At 40.4% G+C, this 19012-nt stretch overlaps 1 protein-coding gene across 1 annotated transcript in view; it reads left to right on the top strand.

Moving 5' to 3' along the window:
- The first annotated feature begins 7131 nt into the window (after positions 1-7131).
- Positions 7132-19012, top strand: part of RDX (radixin) — a 36376-nt gene continuing 24495 nt past the window's right edge. The window contains exons 1-2 of the mRNA XM_059838675.1: positions 7132-7358; positions 15409-15480. Coding sequence (XP_059694658.1) covers positions 15469-15480 — 12 coding nt within the window. The 5' untranslated portion in view covers positions 7132-7358; positions 15409-15468. The remainder of the gene's footprint in view (positions 7359-15408; positions 15481-19012) is intronic.

Genomic DNA, 19012 nt, shown 5'->3' with positions numbered 1-19012 from the left:
CATCTAATTAAACTCAAAAGATGAACAGCTGGGCTACAGAGATGCATGCACCAGACAGATGTTCAACCTATTCCCAGAATTCAAGTTCGGGATGTAAGAAAATTTTGAATTTTCAGATGGAAAAGGCTGTAACCAAACAATGTAGGCTGCAAGTAGCATTTAATGCCAAATATCAGATTTAATAATGTGTTGTCTAGTCTAATCTGAACATTAGTTCAGGATATAGGAAAAAACCCTGTTCATTATTTAACAAGGTAAATAGCTGGGATTGGTATTTCTTCTGCCTTCAGAGGGGATCTCAGTTTTATAACTTTACTTCCAGCCCAGCTTTCATCATCAAAGTAGGCTTCTCTGCAAGTTTACTTGATAACTTTAAAACTTGTTAGCCAAATACAACCAAATGCAACAAAGGTAGGAGCCCTGAAAAAAAATTGATATCTTAGAAATTTTATGTAAATATCCATCAGGAAAGAAGAAAAAGACAACGGAGGTGTTGCCAGCTGGGATTGACTGAGCCATCTAGTAACTTCTTGGCCCAGAGGGAATCCATACCAGGCAGAGCTCTCAAGTTTGCCTCAGCCACAGGACAGAATCACAGCTACTTCAAGTCAGTCAGTTCCAGGGCTCTTTGCAAGCACACACAACCTAAGTCAACCTAGTTTCATGCAGAAACTTCCCTATTTTGTAATTTCAACTTCAGCAGCATCTGCAGTATCAACTCTGCCCTTATGTACGATCCTTTCAATCTCTGTTCACCAGGTAACAGAAAACTATTAGCAGAATTTAAATTCTTAAGGGGACTAATTTCCAGTTTCTGTTTAATCATATATCATGGTTTTGGTACTTGTTAGATTGTAGCCCACCTGGTTCTTCAACTGCCTTTGAGGTATCCTTAAGGGTAGTCAAAGACTGCCCCTTCTAGTATTTATTTCCTAAGGCAAATAAATACTCTAAAATCTTTCAGACCTTCTTCATACACAGTGAAATGAAAAAGAAGCATCCTTTAAAAATATACTGGGAGACACAGCACATTGAAGATCATAACACCCTAGCATTATCTTACCTTTCTCCTTTGCCTGCCTTGTTTCTCTTTGATGAACTTCAGTGAAGGGTGATTTGATCTGATAAGTTTTGATTGCAACATAGCTGCTGCAAAAGCATGTGCCCTCTTAAGGCTAAATTACCTTCATGACTCCAAATTGCATCTTTGTAGGTGTGTGGATGATAAAGCTTTGTGGTATTCTGGCTCAGCAAACGAAGTGTCTTGGTACATTCCTCGCTTTTTATGCTTGTGAGGTGGAAAAAATTAATCTGGGGGGATATCTGCTTCAGCAAGAGAGCTGTAGCTGGTTTTCATCACACATGCTTTTGGTAAAATCAGCTCAGCCTTCTTGTTCCTAAATTCCCTCAGAAGTTTAGAATCACTGTGGAGTTAAAACCTTGTACTCAGTACAGGCAGATTAACTCTGAAATAAGCCAGTGATTTCAGTGGAGGCACAGAACATTTAAAATAAGAGAGGAATTGTATTCAGTTTTGCTACCTCTTTACATAATGTTAATGCTGAGATATTTTGGGGTTTTTTGCTATTTTTTAAAGCAGTTTCATGATTAAGGTTTAGCTGAAAACAACTTTGGCAAAAATGGGTTGAGGGAACTGTTGTGGAACATTCCCTTTAAAGAGGCAATGGAGTGTTTCCTCCAGGCATTTTTGCATCTTTTGAGATGCCACTGGTATGCCATCAAAAATGTCCCATATCCGGAAAACACAAACCTATTTCAATTTTCACTCTTCCCCCTCCCTCCCCCCTCAATACATATAAGTATTAAAAAAAAATTTGCATACTTAAAAGAGGCTGGATTTGTGAAAAAAAAAAAAAATGCAATTCTATTTTGAGGTTTTGACATTTTTATTTTTGTAAAACTGGGCGATGACAAAATGTTGAGAATATATTTTGCCTGAAAAAGTTGTAACATTCCTTATATGATTTTGCTTATTTCTACTTGTTAATAAAGAAGCAAGTAAATGCAGTAAAATTAGAAGTGACGAGGACCTAAAAATAGTCCAGTGATGGATTCCTAGTAAAAAGCTCTACTTTTTATTATGATTTTATTTATTCACAAAGTTTATGGCTGTCTCTCAGAACAGTGTTCATCCATCTTAGAAGAAACAAACGAAAACCCACAAAACACAAACCCAATAATAACACAACCCCTGAAAGCATTTGCTTTGGCTCTAACAGGTGTATACATTTTTCAAGTTTTCAAACACTTGCATCCAATTCCCTGGTAATCATATTAATTTTTTGGGTTTTTTTGCCTGCAGAAATAGAGTCTTCAAAAAAGTTGTCTGGATTGGTGCCTTTAAGTGCTTAGTACCTTACATACTATTTTATTTTGTTATAACATTATTTTGCTGAAGTGAATATGGTTATCAATGACTTTGATTTCCAGTGCTATGGACATGACACAGCTACTGCCACAATCTATCTAAATAAACACCACCACTAAAAAAACAGTGCTGTCACTGTAGAACAACTTGTACTTGTCATAATAATTATAACTATGAATGAGATAAAAATATTAAGTGGACGCAAGCAGGAACTGCAGCTAAGTGTCAGCTGTTAGATGACAACCTTATGTATCAGTGAAGGCATGTTTGGGTGACATGACACAAGAAATCAGACAGCTTGCCCCAACCTTAACTGCAAGCAGCTTTATTTGTTAACCTGTCTCTTGTGCAATTACTGAGCTAAAAAAAAAAAAATCATTAAAAAAAATCATAATATTATAAAGGGGATTGAAATAATAGATGGAATGTAAGCGCTGCATAATACACACTTCATGTACAAAAGTTAAAGGAGCAAATTATTACCAAGTGATATGCATACTGGTTCACTTCAAATGAAGTGCTGAGATCCATATTTGGCACTTAAATAAACACAGTCTTCTACAAGTGATTTGGCTACTCCCTGTGTATTAAGATTTGACTCTGTGATAGGTGGACCCCACTAGGGTATCTTTGCTGTAGTACCAGAGACTAAATACCAGGGAAAAGCCAAAAATCTCTTAGTGGAAGAAGTCACTACATGTGACAGACCATCAGTGATAAAGCCTTTGGGCTTCTTACCCATGTCTAAGGCTTCCAGTGAGCACAGTCAGCAAAAGAAACAATGTTCTTAAATCTTACACTGGTGGGAATTGATTGGGCTGCTGGACCAAGTTTTCCAAACAACCCTTAGGACTTTCAATGGGAAAGGTGTGTGCTGGCCAGCTAGGCATCACAGTCAACATTAGAGGCTGTCTCTTCAGTGGGGTGATCAAATCAATGGGTGAAAGAGCCAGCTGCCAACTCTGCAGCTCAGCAGATTACCCTGCCCACTGTATTTCAGGTGTTATGCCCAGGCTTGGGCTTTCAGGTGCTATCTATCCTTTCTGTTCACTGTGTGTCTCTGAAGAGGGAGCATCCCCCTCCCATATAGCTTTTTGCACACTAGGTCTGTCCTCCCTCATTACAACACTCGTTCAGGGGATTATCCTGGACGTGGACTCCTGGACTTCTTCACTGGAGCTGAGGATTCTGAGGTGCTGCCCAAGTGCAGGATCTTGGCCCTGGAGGACACCTAAATAAGCTTCACACACCCATGGTATTTCACAGAGGGAAAACCCAAATTCCCCAGGATCATCCCATATTTTATCTTTTGAACTTGATCAAAGCTAGGACTGTACATTTGCATGCAACAAAGGCGACTTGGAATTCTCAGTGTTGCTAGTGGAACCCTTTCATTTTTATTGGAATCCGGTATGTTAATACCAGGCATGAAAAATAATTTTTGGAATTAGATACATTCAGTTTTAAATAGACAAATTTAACAAGAGACATAAAAACTATTAGTTTAGACGTTTACTGTAATTTCAACAAATATTTGAAGTATCTGTCAACTGGATTCATCTGATGACCACAAAATACTTTGAATTCCGTTTGTTTCTAGCAAAGACTTTGAAGGGCAATCTAACATACTTTTTGGAAAAATAATTACTAGTGATGTCCATTAAGGCAATGTATCCTTTTATTGTTATACAAAAACTAACAAAAGAAAAAGCAATTTGGTTTTAGACCATGCAATTAGTAAGAGTCAAATTACCCTGCAATAATTTTAGGCAATGTCAGGTCTGCTTCTGTAAACATATTAATAGCTGAGTATGTGTGTTGAGTCATATGTATAATTATTCCCAGAATGGCTGCCTTCCAGGCGTGGAGGCTGAGTCCACGTATAACTCTTCGCGTTAGGGGCATGGTATGGGCAGCACTACACTTCTATCCAGGCTGCTTGCATAAATCATAATTGAATTAGGTAAGGTCAAGGTGGTTTGCATACTGTTTGAAAATTAAAAAAAAAAGAAAATCAGAAATTTCTCATGGTGGGTTTTTTTTAGTTCTCCTTTCCAAAATGCCTTGTCTAGTAAATGCCCCTTGAACTGTACATTTGGCTTTAATAAAAGTAGATTCTAACACACATCTGGGTATTCACTGACTGATGCTTTATGCTTTTGTAGGTGCACTGAAGAAGAGAAACCTTGGCCAAAACCCATTACTTTCTAAAAGGATTCTAGGATTGATTTCTCAGATCAGGCAACAGAAGTTTAAAATCTGTTTTTTTAATGAAGAGCTGGGTTTTGGCATTACTGCTGAAAGACAAACTTTTATGTCTTGCACTTAGGGCATTCTTATCATTAGCTTTATCTTTATAACCTACCTCTTAAAGAACTGTGTAATTTAAGTTGATAGGGGTATCTGAAAGCTCCCTTTATTGCCTGTAGTTCTTTCTGTAGTTTCAGTTTCATGGCTACAAAGAATATGATCTCTAACTACACTTCTGTTTTTACTGCCCCGTTTTATCACACAAACTGCAATTTTACACCTTGTTAAGGAAGCAAGGTGAGAAGAAAACCACATTATACTGTTGACAAGGAAGATAAGACTATTATTTACCTTGACATTTCTGAGCAATAATATTCTTCATGTAACAGGATAAGAGATAAAGCATATCCTGCAGTGATAATGCACAAACTGAAAGGAACTGGCTTCCACATGCTATCCACACCAGTAATGAAACTGAGCCCTAGTGCAATAACCCTATATTTGAGCAGTTCAGAACGGACTATTTGAAAAGAAAGCAAGCCTTTAATTCGGTCAACTAAAGTAAACACATTTTATCTGTGCACTGCAGTGAATCATAGCCAGTTTATTTAAGTGGCTGAATGAAACAGGGTTTGTTTTTCTGCATTTTGTTTGTTTGTTTCATTTCCCTTGCTCTGACCTGCAGGTAAAGGCCATCTGAAGGGGGAACAGTACAATGCATACTAATAGTGGCTGATCCGTGAAACTGTGTATCTGCAGACACTGCAAGACGCCTTAGAAGTTTAATGTACTGCAAAACACTGTTTCACACGAGGATGTTCTTCACAATGAAGAACAACAGTGACAAGAAGGAATTAGCCACTGTCACTTCTTCCTTGGAGCAAAACGGCGCAGACAAAAGCTGGAAGTGAAATTTTAGCCCATGTGAGGAAATTAAACATACCATTAATAGACTGAGATGTTCAGATTCTGTGATGATGACTTAAGATAAATGCTGGTTCGAAATATACAACAAAATGCATAAAAATGTCACAAATTAAACTAAATGTCTTCCAAAAAAGTAATTATGCTCAAGTTTCTACCAATATCTAATTTTATAATAGTTTGTATTATGTGGTCATTAACCTTATCAGAATGTTCTTTAAATTTTGACAAAAAAAATTTAAAATATTTAGTCAGTGAGGCTCCCACAAATTCTCTGGGGGATTATTCCCTATTTGCCAGGCTGCTTTCCTCCTCTTCCCCTTCTCCCCATCTCAACTTCACCACAGAATGTTCTTTTTATTCTTTTTGAAACAGCTTTTGATTGAAAATTCCTCAGTTCTTTCCCCAACCTCTCTTTATCAGACAGCCAGAGGATGAGGTGTATTAATAGCAGCTGCATGACTCAGAGTTGGTAGCTCGAGTGGATCCCTTTGCACTGAGCTTTGCTGTTTGGCCTCCCCGCTTGGGTTGCCACTGAGCTCCGGGAGCACCTTCACTTCCTTGCAAACAAAAATAAACTGAGAAAGCACAGTGGGGGCTGGGGTTGCCTCAACCTCTCTGTCCTTCAGAAGGATTCACCTCACTGCTATTTTATTCTTCATTCCCGTTGCGACTGTATAAAAAAAAATGAAAAAAAGGTGTGATCCCATCCACAAGAGCGACTGCTTCACACGACTGAGCGATAAAAAAGAGAGAACGCCCAACACTGCGATGGTATGGAGGAGAGGAAGAGGGTCAGTGCCCTCCACTCAGACTGCATTCCATGCTCTTTCCCTGAAGGCATCCCTGTTCTCACGAGCCATCACAGCTCGACCCTTCCCAGCCCTGGCTCACCGCTCCTGCCCGCCGCACCACGGGGCGGGTGGCATCGCCAGCTCCGAGCCACCCTATCTGGCGAGACACCCGGCCTCCCACCGCGCCCCGGAGTACACGCCTGCCAAAAAGGCGGCACTATGCCTGGCGGGGCTTTGGACGGAAAAAAAAAACCCCAAACCATGCCGCCAACTCCCCCTCCCTGGCTGAAGCCTTTTTTGATTGTCCTTTCCCTCCCGCCCGCCCGCGCTAACGGGAGAGCCGCTTCTCCTCATCCTCTCCTCACTCAAGCGAGCAGGGGTTGCTGGCGGGCAGCTCTGCCGCTGCAGCAGCTGCCACAGGCTCACATGACACGGGCAGGGCTGCGCTCGGCTGGGCTGTGCGGGGTCCCCGGGCACCGGCTCCGTCGGAGCGCGCGGAGGGGCGCGCAACTCCGTACGGAGGGCCCGCCGTCTCAGAAGGCGAGCGCTCGCCGTCGTCCCCTCACGGGAGCTCCGTTCCCCCGCCCCTCCCCGCCAGGAGCCACGCTCCCCGAGCCGTCCTCGTCCTCACGGGAGCCCCTCGCGGCCGCCGCCCCCTCACCCCTCCGGGCAGCGGCTTCGCGCCGCGCGCCGCGCATGCCCGCCCGCCCGCGCTGCGCGTGCGCAGTGCGTGCGCAGGAGCCACATCTGATAGGGGGGAAAATCCGAACGGCGGCGGCGGCCGCCATATTGCGGAGCTGTCACAGCGCCCGCCGCGCTCCGCGCCGCATCCCCGGCGAGCAGCGCGGGGTGGCCCCGCAGCGCCTCCTGCCCCGCTGCGAGGGGGCGGCGGGGGGCACACACCGCCCCGCCAGGAGCGGAGAGCGCCGCGCCCCGAGCACCCTGCCCCGGGGGCTCGTCGCCCCCCTCCGCTCGACGCCGCGGAGGGAGCGGAGTCCCAGGTGAGGCGGGGGCGCTGAGGCGGGGGGTGCGCGGGCGGCCGCCGGCGGGGCCCCAGGGGGCGCAGCGCGGGGGCGGCAGTCCGAGGCGTGAGCCCGCCCGCTGCCCTCGGTGGGCGGGGGGCACCAGGCGACTTGTTGCGGCGGCGGGAGCGCGGCACCGCTCCGCTCGTGTGCGGGACACCGCCTCCGCCCGGGAGCGGGACCCGGCTCGCCGACCCTCGGCTCGCCCCGCTCTGTCGGGGGACCCCGGGAGCGCGCCCCCGGCGTGCCCGCGCAGCCTCCGCTGCATTATTCATGTCCCCGAGCGGCGCGGCTCGGGAGGTTACACCGTAGTAGACATGTGGCAGTCGGGTCGGGCCAGCTGAGTGCGGCGGTGTGGGAGAATAATAAGGAATTACTTCATAAACAAGTGCTGTGGAGCATCTGTTGCTGTCTATTGTTTTCGACAAATGCGCGTTTTTAAGAGTCCTTAAGTACTGACCGACGTAATGGGCGCAGCGGCCCTGAATGAGCCTTTGTGCATTGTTTTTTTGAATGGATTAATGTTTTGTACAAGTCGTGGGCATTTGTAATTAACCTTGTCGCTTAAAGTTTAGCGCAGATAAGGGGTTTTAGTTTCAACTTTGTGGAATTCGCTTGTCTTTTGTCAGTTTCTTAATCTGAACGCGAAAAAAAAAAAAATCTCTTTGGACTCCATGCCAGCACAACTAATCACTTTGGTTGTAAGGTGCTGTTAAGCTGTCTTTTCCAGTCTGTGTAACACCCTAGACAAGTATTTCGTGTTCCTCTTTCTAGTACAGGCTTTTAAAAAGATTCCATTTTTCAAACTGAGTTACGGGAGTGGCATTTTCTGAGTTTTAAATAGTTGTGGCTACTGTGGCTGATTCGTGTCAGGCTTCAGATGTATCCCTGTGTGTCGCTCTGGTTTGTTTCCATCAGAGATGCCTGTCGCCGTGTCTGTGCCACGGGAGCGTTTTTAGGGATGCGTGTGCCTGCGCAGCGCCTCGCACATGGAGACGATTGTGGAGATGTGGTTGTTGCTGTCAGCTCTGGGTGCGTTGGCACAGCGCTGCTGGGCAACGTGTGCTCCCAGGGAAGATGTGGAGTTGGTGTACAGTAACATTATGGCTACTGCCGTGAAGTTGATTTTTAATCATTAAAGATGGCACAAGTAGCAACTGTCTGTTTCATTTTAAGACTTACCTCTATTGATCTATTGATTTAGCATGAAGGACTGTGAGAAAAATAAACTGCAAGTCAGTGTAATGTTCCCAGATAAGCAGCCTCCCAGCAAATGGCAATTGCAAGGCAGTGGCGTATTTCCAAGCTTTATGCTCAAATGACACAGTTGTTCTACTAGCTTGGGAAACTGGAGAGCAAAAGCGAAACATCTTTAGAAAATGCATGAACAAATGACTTGGTGTGACATGTCTGGAGCTGTCCAGAGAGTTTTTGTTGAGTGCTGACTCAAAGAAAAGGGGTGGAAGTGTGTGTAGAGATGACAAAAAGAGTTCTGCCCTGACTGTTTCTGCCATTGCAGAGCTATGGTAATAGTACTGCCAGAAAAAGATTTTTTCAAAGAAAATTGGGTAAAGCTGTAAAGAGAGTGAGGATTTAGATCCGCCTACGAGCTGCAAAACCAGGAGGGTAAGACATGTAGATATTATGACGTGAAAAAGCAGTTCCTGGCAGAGTTCCTTTAGCCTTTGCCAGGGAAGGTGAACGGCCTTTCTTCTTCAGCAGCCTCGCTCCACTTTTTGAGAAGGGCTGCCTCTGTTGCCGGAGGTGAAGAGGAAAGTTGTTGTAGGCTTGACGTCTTTCTGTTGGATGTGTTAAATACATCAAAGCTGTCCTGTTGCTTTGTATTGCATTAGAAGTCTGTGGGAGTAGAGGAAAGGGAGGATTTTCAAGTTTGTAAATGTAAACAAAGCTTTATACAAACTTCGGGAGAAAGAACTGATTGTGGAAAGATACTGATCCATTAAAGCAGCACCCAGTGTATCCTGCATGCTCAGCAAGTTTACTCCAGAGCTGAAAGAGCCTAGGTGAAATCTTTCAATACCGAAGAACTGCATTTGTTGGCTAGCTATACCAATAGGCTAATACTTAGCCGTACTTTGAATATAAAAAATATTTTTTTCCTTTCTGCTTTAGATATCTATTACTCACTCTGTGAAGTGAAACCTTAAAGTCATGTAGTACAAAAAAAGAAATATGATATTGGCCCAAAAAAGCAATTAATCTTTATGCTAGAACGTTGCAGTTTAAAAACTCTAGCTAGTTCCTATGGAGAATGGTGAGCGGCTAGTTTGTAGGTTTCCTTTATTTTATGGAACTAGTTGTAAGAGACTTAACAGCATCATTCAGAAAATACAATACTTGACTTTGAGACTAGATATACCCAAAATCTGGGTACATGTCATATTTCTTTGCTAACTGTATGTTTAGAGAGAGGATTATTGCACTTGGAAGCAGCAATACTTCTATCAGTTTATATTCATGATTTCCATTTTTGGTGGGGCATCTGATGGTAAGATTGGCCGTTCTGTCATTGTAGGACTCTTCAGAATCTTTGAATAATTTCCCGTAGTGCATTTGGGGGTACTTGAAGTTAAGGTTACTAAACTCAATAAATATTAAGTGTATGCAAATTGTGTAGCTTGTCTAGAACATACCAGTTTATTAACTGACGAAACTGCAAGTAGTGCACAAATATTCTTTGACTGGTATGAAGTTACTTTTAATTGAATACTGTGTTGGCAACTGCCAGGTTTACATTTTACTTCTGAAGTCCGCAGGAAGTCCAGTTTAGAAGAAATACTTAACTCTTCAAAATGTGTTTTCTTGTAGATACATTGAATAAATAAGTTGTACTAGTTCTATTGCCGTTATTTTTGAGACTCAGCAAGCCTATTTTGGGTGTTTCAGGGAAGGGAGGGTTGGGGGAAATAGTGGTTTTAAGAAGGGAAAGATATAGTACATAAAAAAAAAAGTGTGTAAAACTCTGCATGTGGCGTCTAGCACTGGTAAAATCTCAATTTTTGCATATTAGGTACAATTCAGAGTTGGGTTTTTGGTTGGGGTTTTTTTTATTTTTTTTTTTTGGTGAGATAAATGGCTTGTTTTAGTTCCGCCCTGGTTTGCTTTTATTGCAGACAAGTGTGTAGGCGGTTGCTCTGTCCGTCTGAAAAAGATGTATGCAGAAGTAAAGTCTGTGGCAAATGAACTTCTTTATTGGATTGCAGCAAGTGTGTTATTAGGGAGCTGTTAGTGTGAAAGATGATTGCCCTGCAGACATTCACAGACTGCTTTGGAGTAGAAAGACATTTTTGTAGAAATCTGAGACCAGTTAGTCAAGTCCAATGGCCTGTGAGTTGCCTATTGCTTCCCCTGCAAAGATTTAAAACTTTTAGGTACCACAAAAAATGGAATGGGATAAGACTTTGAAAAGAAAAAGTATATTAATTTTAAATAAGTTTCTCTTAATAAATGAGTGAATTATATTGCTGTAAGTAAAGCTCTGTGGTCCCTGACATTTATCTCTATTTAGGGAAACAGATGGTAAACCTCTTGCTCAAGTTTAGGAGGGATGCTGCTGGAGGGACTGCTTCTGAGAGAAGGCCCTAAGCTATGAGATAGGGATCCTGCTTTTGTGTGTTGCTTCTCTACCAGCCAAGCATCCTGCTCAAGCTTTCTGCCTTCTATCCCATCCTCACCTGACCTCAGACCCATGGCTGTGTGTATGAATGTTTCTTTTGAAAACAGCTGCTGCATAAATTATTTGACAGAATTTTGGCATCAGGAATTTTATGCACCATCATTTTCTGAAGAAAGCTTTCATTGTCATCTTTCAACAATTGCTTTATTTGTTGCTTTCTGTGGCATAACTCGAAACGTGGATTATACTGATTTAAAAATCTCAACTGCCTTGTAGTGAAACGAATTGAAATCACAGCTTTTCATTTCAAGAGAGTTCTTGACTTTCTGGATGACTTTTTTATCTGTTTGTGCTGTGGAGCCTGCTGATACTTCTGTTGTTTTGGTCCAGAGTCCAGATTGCTGCATACACTTCTGAATGTCCTGAGTGTTGTAGCAGTAGGAAGTCGGCAAAGTCACAGCCCTGTTAATCCTGACTTGGAAGAGGGACCTTTAGGATTTTAAATGCTGAAATGATGAGCCTTTATGCCTTGTGGGTCACAAGCTGGTTTCAGAATGCAGGAATCAAAAGGAGTATCATTCCCAATCCCAGCTGACTGGGGTCTTTTTTGCTGTTTTTTTTTTTTTTTTGTTTGTTTGTTTTTCACTATTTGCAATGCCATTTCCCATGAGTGTTAAGATTAAAGTAAGTATAAGTAAGTAGTTGCTTCAAAGTTAAGAATTTGGCATTTGCTAAACATAAATTTATCTGAACTGGAATTAGTAGTAAAAGTGAACTGCCACTCCAGTAATAACAGTGGAAATACACAATATTTTGCCTGGCTTCAATTTTTGGTTTCTTTTGGCCCAGAGTTTCCCTCATGTTTCTTTTGTTTTTAATGTTAGCTGGTGCCAATGATTGGGAAAGATAGGGTGATTTTTGGTTTTTATTCAGTGCTTATTTGATGTCAATGTTTGTAGTTTTAAGATCTGTGGACTTGTTGATTTGTATATAAATATAATAGTTACAATGCATTTGTGTGACTGTACTGTTTCAAAATTGCACAATGTTTTGAATATGAAAGCATATTCAGGCTGACGCAGGCTATTTTTTGTATTATAAATAGTAAGATTGACACAGATTGGTTTTTTGTATTATATATAAAATGAAAACAATGGAAATAAGTTCAGCATAGTTGGCTAATTTTTTAAAAATAAATGATAGATTTTTGTTACATTTGTAAAAGATACTGCCAGCAGACACTTCAACAAAAAAATACATGGTATGCTGTTTGTTTTGCATAGATTTTGTTTTCTGTTGCTCTTATACTGTGATAGTTTCTCAGGCTCATGAGATCTGTGGGGCTAACAGTGAGACTTGATTTTTCTTGAGTTTTACTTGAGAGGATTCTTGCTTTTTGCTGATAACTTTGTTCTCTTGCGTGCAAAAGCGTCTCCCAGTTGTGGTTTGATGACATAGGATTGACCTGTAAAACTCTGTAGTCACATTTCTGATTTTAAAAGTTACCTTAAGGTTTTAAACTAAGTTTTCAAATAAATAATTTATGGTTTGTTGGTAGTATTACAGCAACATGTTTGAGTAAATCCCAAAGCAAAAATCTGGAACATGTTTCTGAATGAATGTGTAGTGATAAAATGTATGAGGGTATGGCAGTCATTGTAGAAATTGTTAGATGCGTTGTCTCTTAGAAAGACCTCAGAAAGGAATCATTTGATAACACAGATCTTGGTCCTGTGCCATGTGCTGTCATTGCCTTCCTGGAGACTGGACTGCATTATCAGTCATCTTACCGTACCCCTTCTTTTCAGTGCTGTGTAACTAAAGGCACTAAAGGAAGGTAGCTGTGCTACTTTCTGTTCCCTTTGGTACTGTTGAGTTGGCATGCTTACAAAATGGTGGATGCGAATCTAATTTAGCTTTTGCATCCTTAATTAACTGGGTGTAACTCTAGGGCTTCAATCTGCCTTCAGTTTTTCAAGCATTGAACCTCTGCTGTCAGAGGTGAGCACAGGGATTACTATAGCTTGGAATCCTGCTAACTGTTAGCAGATATTAGAGCCAAGCTTGTTTTGGTTTCTGTTATTCTCTTGAATTTTCCCAAGGTGTACATTAGGGAAAGAAGGGAGAAGAGGAGGCAGTCTCTTCTCTGAAAGGGAAACATGCTGTTGAATTTTATCAAAAGCCAAAGTTTATCAAAAGCCAATTTTTTCTTCCTCCCCAGAAAGCTTTTGTGGTTAAAAGCAGAGGAGAAGAATAGAGGAAAAGTGTATTCATAATGTTCAAGGATATATTTAACAGTATCTTAGAAACAGTAGTCTTACTGCTGCTGATGTCCAGGTGTTAGAAAGATAAATGACTTGTCAGTAGAATTGCCTTGTTAAGGTTGGGGCTTGACATTCTTCAACCATCTCAGACCCAGGGGAAAGTTAGCAAAGTTGGAAGAAGGATGTTCCACTGATAGTGGGCACAGGGAATGCAGAATTCACGTGCCACAAGGACGTTTGGCAGAACTTCCAATATAAGGAAGAAACACACAAAGCCAACTCAGCAACTGTGCTGAATCAGCTCCAAGTGGAGAAATGGTAATTCTGTCAGGGGGTGGCTGTGACCACAGCTCAGGGCCTGCTGACTCCCTAAGCCCACAACTCCAGAGGGGAATGGCTGAGCATGGTGTGACTGGCAAAAGTGAGAGAATCATTGAACCAGTAGAAGGTAGAATGTTGATCAAGAAGAGAGCCATGTGACTTGTAGCCAATAAAACGTGATTGTGTACTAAAATGTACGAAAGGCGTGAAGTTTGGATGATTGGGGTGCCAGCCTTTGCTGGGTTCCCGCCCAGCTCCCTGCTCTGAGCAGATCAGGATAAAGAAATGGAAATGCCTTGGCTCAGTGCCTAAATTGGCACTGCACATCAGGCAGCGAGCCTGCATTTGGGACATGACTGATACTGTCCAGTTCTCTAGAGTATCTTCTGTAATTAAAAAAATCTACTGAAATGTAATTGTCTTTATGCTAGGAAAACAGAGTATTATACCTTCTGAGTTGGGCTGGATTACTTATATCGTAGTGAATGCAACTTCAAGATAGTGTTTTAATGTTTTCAGGCTAATTTTTCGTTAAACACAGTTTTGTTCCATATCTGAATTATTAGATTTCTGTTTCTGTAATCTTTAGTCTTAACATTTGTTTTCTTTACCAGCCAACAACAATTATGCTTCTTAAATTCTGTTTTTTTAGTCCGTTTTCAAACATATCTCTCCAGATTAGGAGAAGAAATAAAAAATAAAGTGCTAGTGCACCTTAAATTGCTGTGCAAATGTTTCTAATATTTACTGTATTTTTATTGCCAAGAAGCAAGGAAAATTTTCTTCTGAAATTTTTTTTGTAAAAATACTTTATTTTTTCATTTTTCTTTATGAATGGAAGATCAGTTATACAAAAGCTTGGTTTTGATAACTGGATAGCTCTCAAGTATTCTGTTTTTCTCTTGCTTTCTTTTAAGGACTTCTGAAGATTTTATTCATCTGTTGTAGCTGTGAAGTTATAATACCGAAATCTCAGATTATTCTGACTAGCATGTCACAGTCATTTTTCTTAGTATAAGAGTAATTCCAGTTAATATTATTTTTGAAGGCAATGCAGTCTGTGATGCTCATTGCAAACCAGCAACAGTCTGATTTGTGGAAGTCATTACTGTAAATGTGTGCAGGAAAGTGACTAGCTGCTTGCTCTAAGTTAGAAGGAGTTGAAAAGGAGTTAGGATGATATCTCCCAATAACTTTGCAAGCATATTTTTTCAAGGCATTAAAAACTTTTTTTGGAACAGAAAACTATAGTGAATACTTTCATTACCACATAGATATAACTTATAGCCTTCTGCTTAAAAAGAAAAAAACAGTGTTATTTTAAGCACAGCAGAATATCTTCCTTTTTTACAGTTGATGTATTTGCATTTCTTTTCATTTGGGAAAAATTACTGTCATTCTTTTGCTGAGAGAAGCAAATTATTTTTTAAGCAGGAAATAAAAGTTTTGATGCTTTAAAATTATTAGGGGTTTTTTGTCTTTGTGAGGTTTCTTGTAAATAATGTTAGAGGTTTTTAATAGTCAATGATGTATGATAACAGAACCTTTAAAAGAATTTGTAGCACTTGGGAAAACTGTTGTTGCTTTTTTGTAACATTACTGCATAAATGTTCTACAGAAATTAGGAAGGATGTTAATGCTTAGAGACCTGTAGATTCTGGCTCTGGCTAAATTAGTTGCTCTTTCTAGATGTCACCTACTGTGAAGTGTATTTTGTACATGTATAGCACTTGTGTTAGGAATTTGTACTATTTATTGTGATTATTGATTCATTTAAAAACAACCCTTTTAATTTTATTTTTGGCAGAAGGGGGTGAAGAGTTTTTGGAAGATTTAAGTGGACAGGAGACTACAGAAAACAAGAAAAATGCCGAAACCAGTAAGTAGCAGATTTATATTCATCTAAAATCTAGGAAGTCTTTTTACAGTTTAGAGAGATAATCTTTACTGTTCCAGTTGTTTTGACTCTCCCCTTCTAGATTTTATAAGATTTGATCTTCTATAATTGAAGTTGAGACAGTTTAGTACCAACATATGGAAAAAAAGATCAAGAAAGCTTGGTACTGCAAATTGCATGGAGGACAGTTGGAAATGGGAGCAGTACTTGAAACCCATTTGGCTGGCAGGAGGAATGACTTTTCAGGAATTGTTAACTTTGCGATGACCTGACTTACAGTAGTTATTGGAGGCATAATTTGAGCCTGACTCAGTATCTGTGAGAATCAGTGGAAGGGTTTGCTGCAGGATTTGGCGGAGGAAGACAGAACATGTCTGAAGTGTTTGCACTAAGTTAATAGTTTTACCATGGTAGAGGGTATCATATAGAAAGTAAGTTTGAATGGAGGAAATAAGCAGTTTGTGCTCTGCTGTTCCACTCATTTCAGCTAAGAAGATAAGGGTTCATCTACTTTCTACCCAGGGGGAAAAAAAGATCTCCATCTTCTGTTTTGATAATATTGCTTGAAATCTTTGAGGAGATAATTATTCATTAGGTTGATTCTTTTTCTGGTAATGGTATATTTCTACCTTAGGATTTCATCTGCCATGTGTTAAATGACTTTTCCTTGTCTCTTCCACTTGTATCCAGTGAGAAAAGGATTCAGAAAGGGAACTGAGTTGTCAGATTATTTATATTCAACTTGGTTGGTTTATGTAATAGCCTTCAGGCTTTCTTTGTTTACTGATGTTTCATTTTGGTAGCAGATTAGGAGCAGAGCAGGTCTATTGCTAAGAATAAATGTGTCTATGTGCATGTGTATACACATACATCCCGATATGTAGATACATAAAAGGTTTTTGCTATTAATAAGAAATTAACCCTGTAAATAATCAGTTTTGTGTGCCAGTATTTGGAACTGGTACAGATCGAGGAATAATGTGACCATGGGTCTAAGGGATTGAAGTCCTGTTGTGAGCTTTGCAGTTGGTCTGATGACCAATTGGTCATACCTTGTTTCTGTAGTTTCTTCTTTTCCTTCCAGTGGCTTAGGGGCAGTATCTTGGCACTTTTTCCAGCTGGAAGTAGCTGTCTGTGTCCTGCTCATTGGTGAGAGAGAGCTGCACCATAAAGGGCAGGAAAATGAATTAGCAGCATACTATTTTCTGACCTGTTTGAGTGCTGGCTGTGAGAATTGAGTATAGTGCCTTTGATGGAGCTTCTCAACTGGAAAACTGTGTTTTAAGAATGAGGCAAAAAGTCATTGTGAGCTCATGCAGTTTCTGAGGCCTTTGGCTCCATGCAGCTGGAGACCCATGGAGTCACAGAGGTCGTGACTAGGAAAAAAAAAAAAAGCCTGGGTGAGGTAACTTCTTTTTAAATTCTGGGACTGGAACTATGAAATTTAGGCAGGCAGGGTTCTCTCTCTTTTAAGGACCAGAGAAAATTGAAGGAAATAAGAGTTTTAGGGTTGTTCACAAGGAAGGCAATATCCTTAGAACTGAGATTGTGTACTCTTTCAACACCACTGCAATCTACCCTAATAATGGATATTAGCTACCAGATCTTGGCAAAGAAGCTGGCCGTGTGCCAAAGATAATTTTTTTTTTTTTAAAGGGACTTTTTATGAAGAGTTCATGTGTCTCTTGATGATGTAGGTACATGCGACATCCTGGAAGGAAGCCAAGTGAAAGGAGCCATTATAAATGAAATGAAATTGATTACATTTCTCAGTGTCTTCCTGTAAACTGCAGGTTGCTGTAATTAGAGTTGGTAATCAGTGAATGAAGAAGTAGCACACTTTGATTTTTATTACCTATAAAAATCAAACCTCAGTTTTTGCTCTGGTTGCTTCTTAAATGGTAGATGGCTTTGGAGCTCTCTTCCTCTTCCCCCCCCCCCCCCCCCTCCCCCTTCTTCTTTGGAGACTGTAAGAGCCTAGCCACGGTTATGTTTTATGAATCTGACGTCGTTCTTTGAAAAGTCTTGCTGTTCTGCTCAGATTTGATAATACTGGACAGTAGGAGGTCTCTTGCTATGGATATTTACTGGAGCTCTTGGAAGCTGTCTTTATGGACAATCCACAGTAACCAAATGTACTTCTAGTCCGGAAACTGTTTATGCTTTAACTCCTTGCTTATTTTTGACAGCTGTTGCAATAAGGCAGTCAGTGTTCTGTGGCTTTATTGCTGGAAATCATTTAACCTGAAAACTAAAGAAATAATCATGCGTAAGAGCTAAGAAAACCCAGTTAACATAAGTGGTGAGATTTTTGACAATGTTGTTTTATCTCTTCTGTATTACTGCGACCTATTTAGGTTTTCTTTTTTCAGGCTCTGCTGTGATGATCCAATTGATAGTTTTCAGACAGTAAATATGTAAACCTGTGCAGTACAACTATAAATTCTTAATAGGTTTCTGGGATTAATTTTTTTCTTGAGAAAATAACAAATAAATAAGCCACAAATCAATTTAAATGAAATCAGTACCCACAGAACCACAGAAAAGGCAATTAAATAGATTTTGGTTTCACATTGTAAAGTTACGTAGTATTCCAGTCAAAATAAAGTAAATGAGGACCAGTAGAAAGTTCTGGTGTATTGGAATTTTATAGCAAACATCTTTCATTTTTCAGTCTGAAATAAGTTTCATGCCACTGTGAATGATTCTTATACATGGCAGTAAAAGGTCATGTGTTTCGGATTTTCTTTCTTAGAGGCTAGTAGGTAAATAGTTTGGGTGAAAAGGCTGTTTTGAAAGGGTAAAAGCAACTTTAGTATATTGTCCTGGGATACTAAGGTAATATGTGACTGAAAAGTATACATAATTGAAACATTTTAATTTTTTGATTGCTTCAGTAGAAAGTTTGTTCCTTCACTTTGCCTGGGTTTGTGACAAAGTGGCTTTCCAGTTTTTCAACTGTTACTCAGCATCTACTCTAATTTTACAACCAAATAGTGTGTTTTTTATAAGAGAATTAATATTCTCAGTTCTACCTAGCAGTGTGAATTTTAGTTTTATGTAGCATGGTGTGATCCATCTGAATAAAACTGATGACTTCTTTGTTTAATTGTGTCTTTGCTGCTGTAATCAAAATTTGAGCTGTTGCAAGTGCTGTTCTCAGTGTGTTTAGTTCTCAGCTTGCTGAAGAACAGAATATTTGTTGACTCTTATTTTTAGTGCTTTCTTCCTAAAAGAATAAATACAAAATGTTTCTCAGCTGTATGGCATTCTCACAGATCTGCACTGAAAATAGAAACATAGAAGCTAAAATTAGACATCATGGGTTACGTAACTGTTAATCATTTCATACGCTAAGAAGATTAGATTTAATTGACTGAAATATTGTATTTATAGGGTGTAGAAAGAGTTAAATTATCATCTGGTTTTGGTGATAATTTGCAGCACTTTTGTACAGGACTACAAGGCATGAAAGAAAGCAAGCATTACACTGGGGAGTAACAGAGATAGATGT

This window comes from Haemorhous mexicanus, chromosome 2 (genome assembly GCF_027477595.1).
Source record: "Haemorhous mexicanus isolate bHaeMex1 chromosome 2, bHaeMex1.pri, whole genome shotgun sequence".
Classification (NCBI taxonomy): domain Eukaryota; kingdom Metazoa; phylum Chordata; class Aves; order Passeriformes; family Fringillidae; genus Haemorhous; species Haemorhous mexicanus.
Note: the sequence above shows the minus strand (reverse complement) of the source record. Positions and strands in the feature narration are given on the sequence as shown.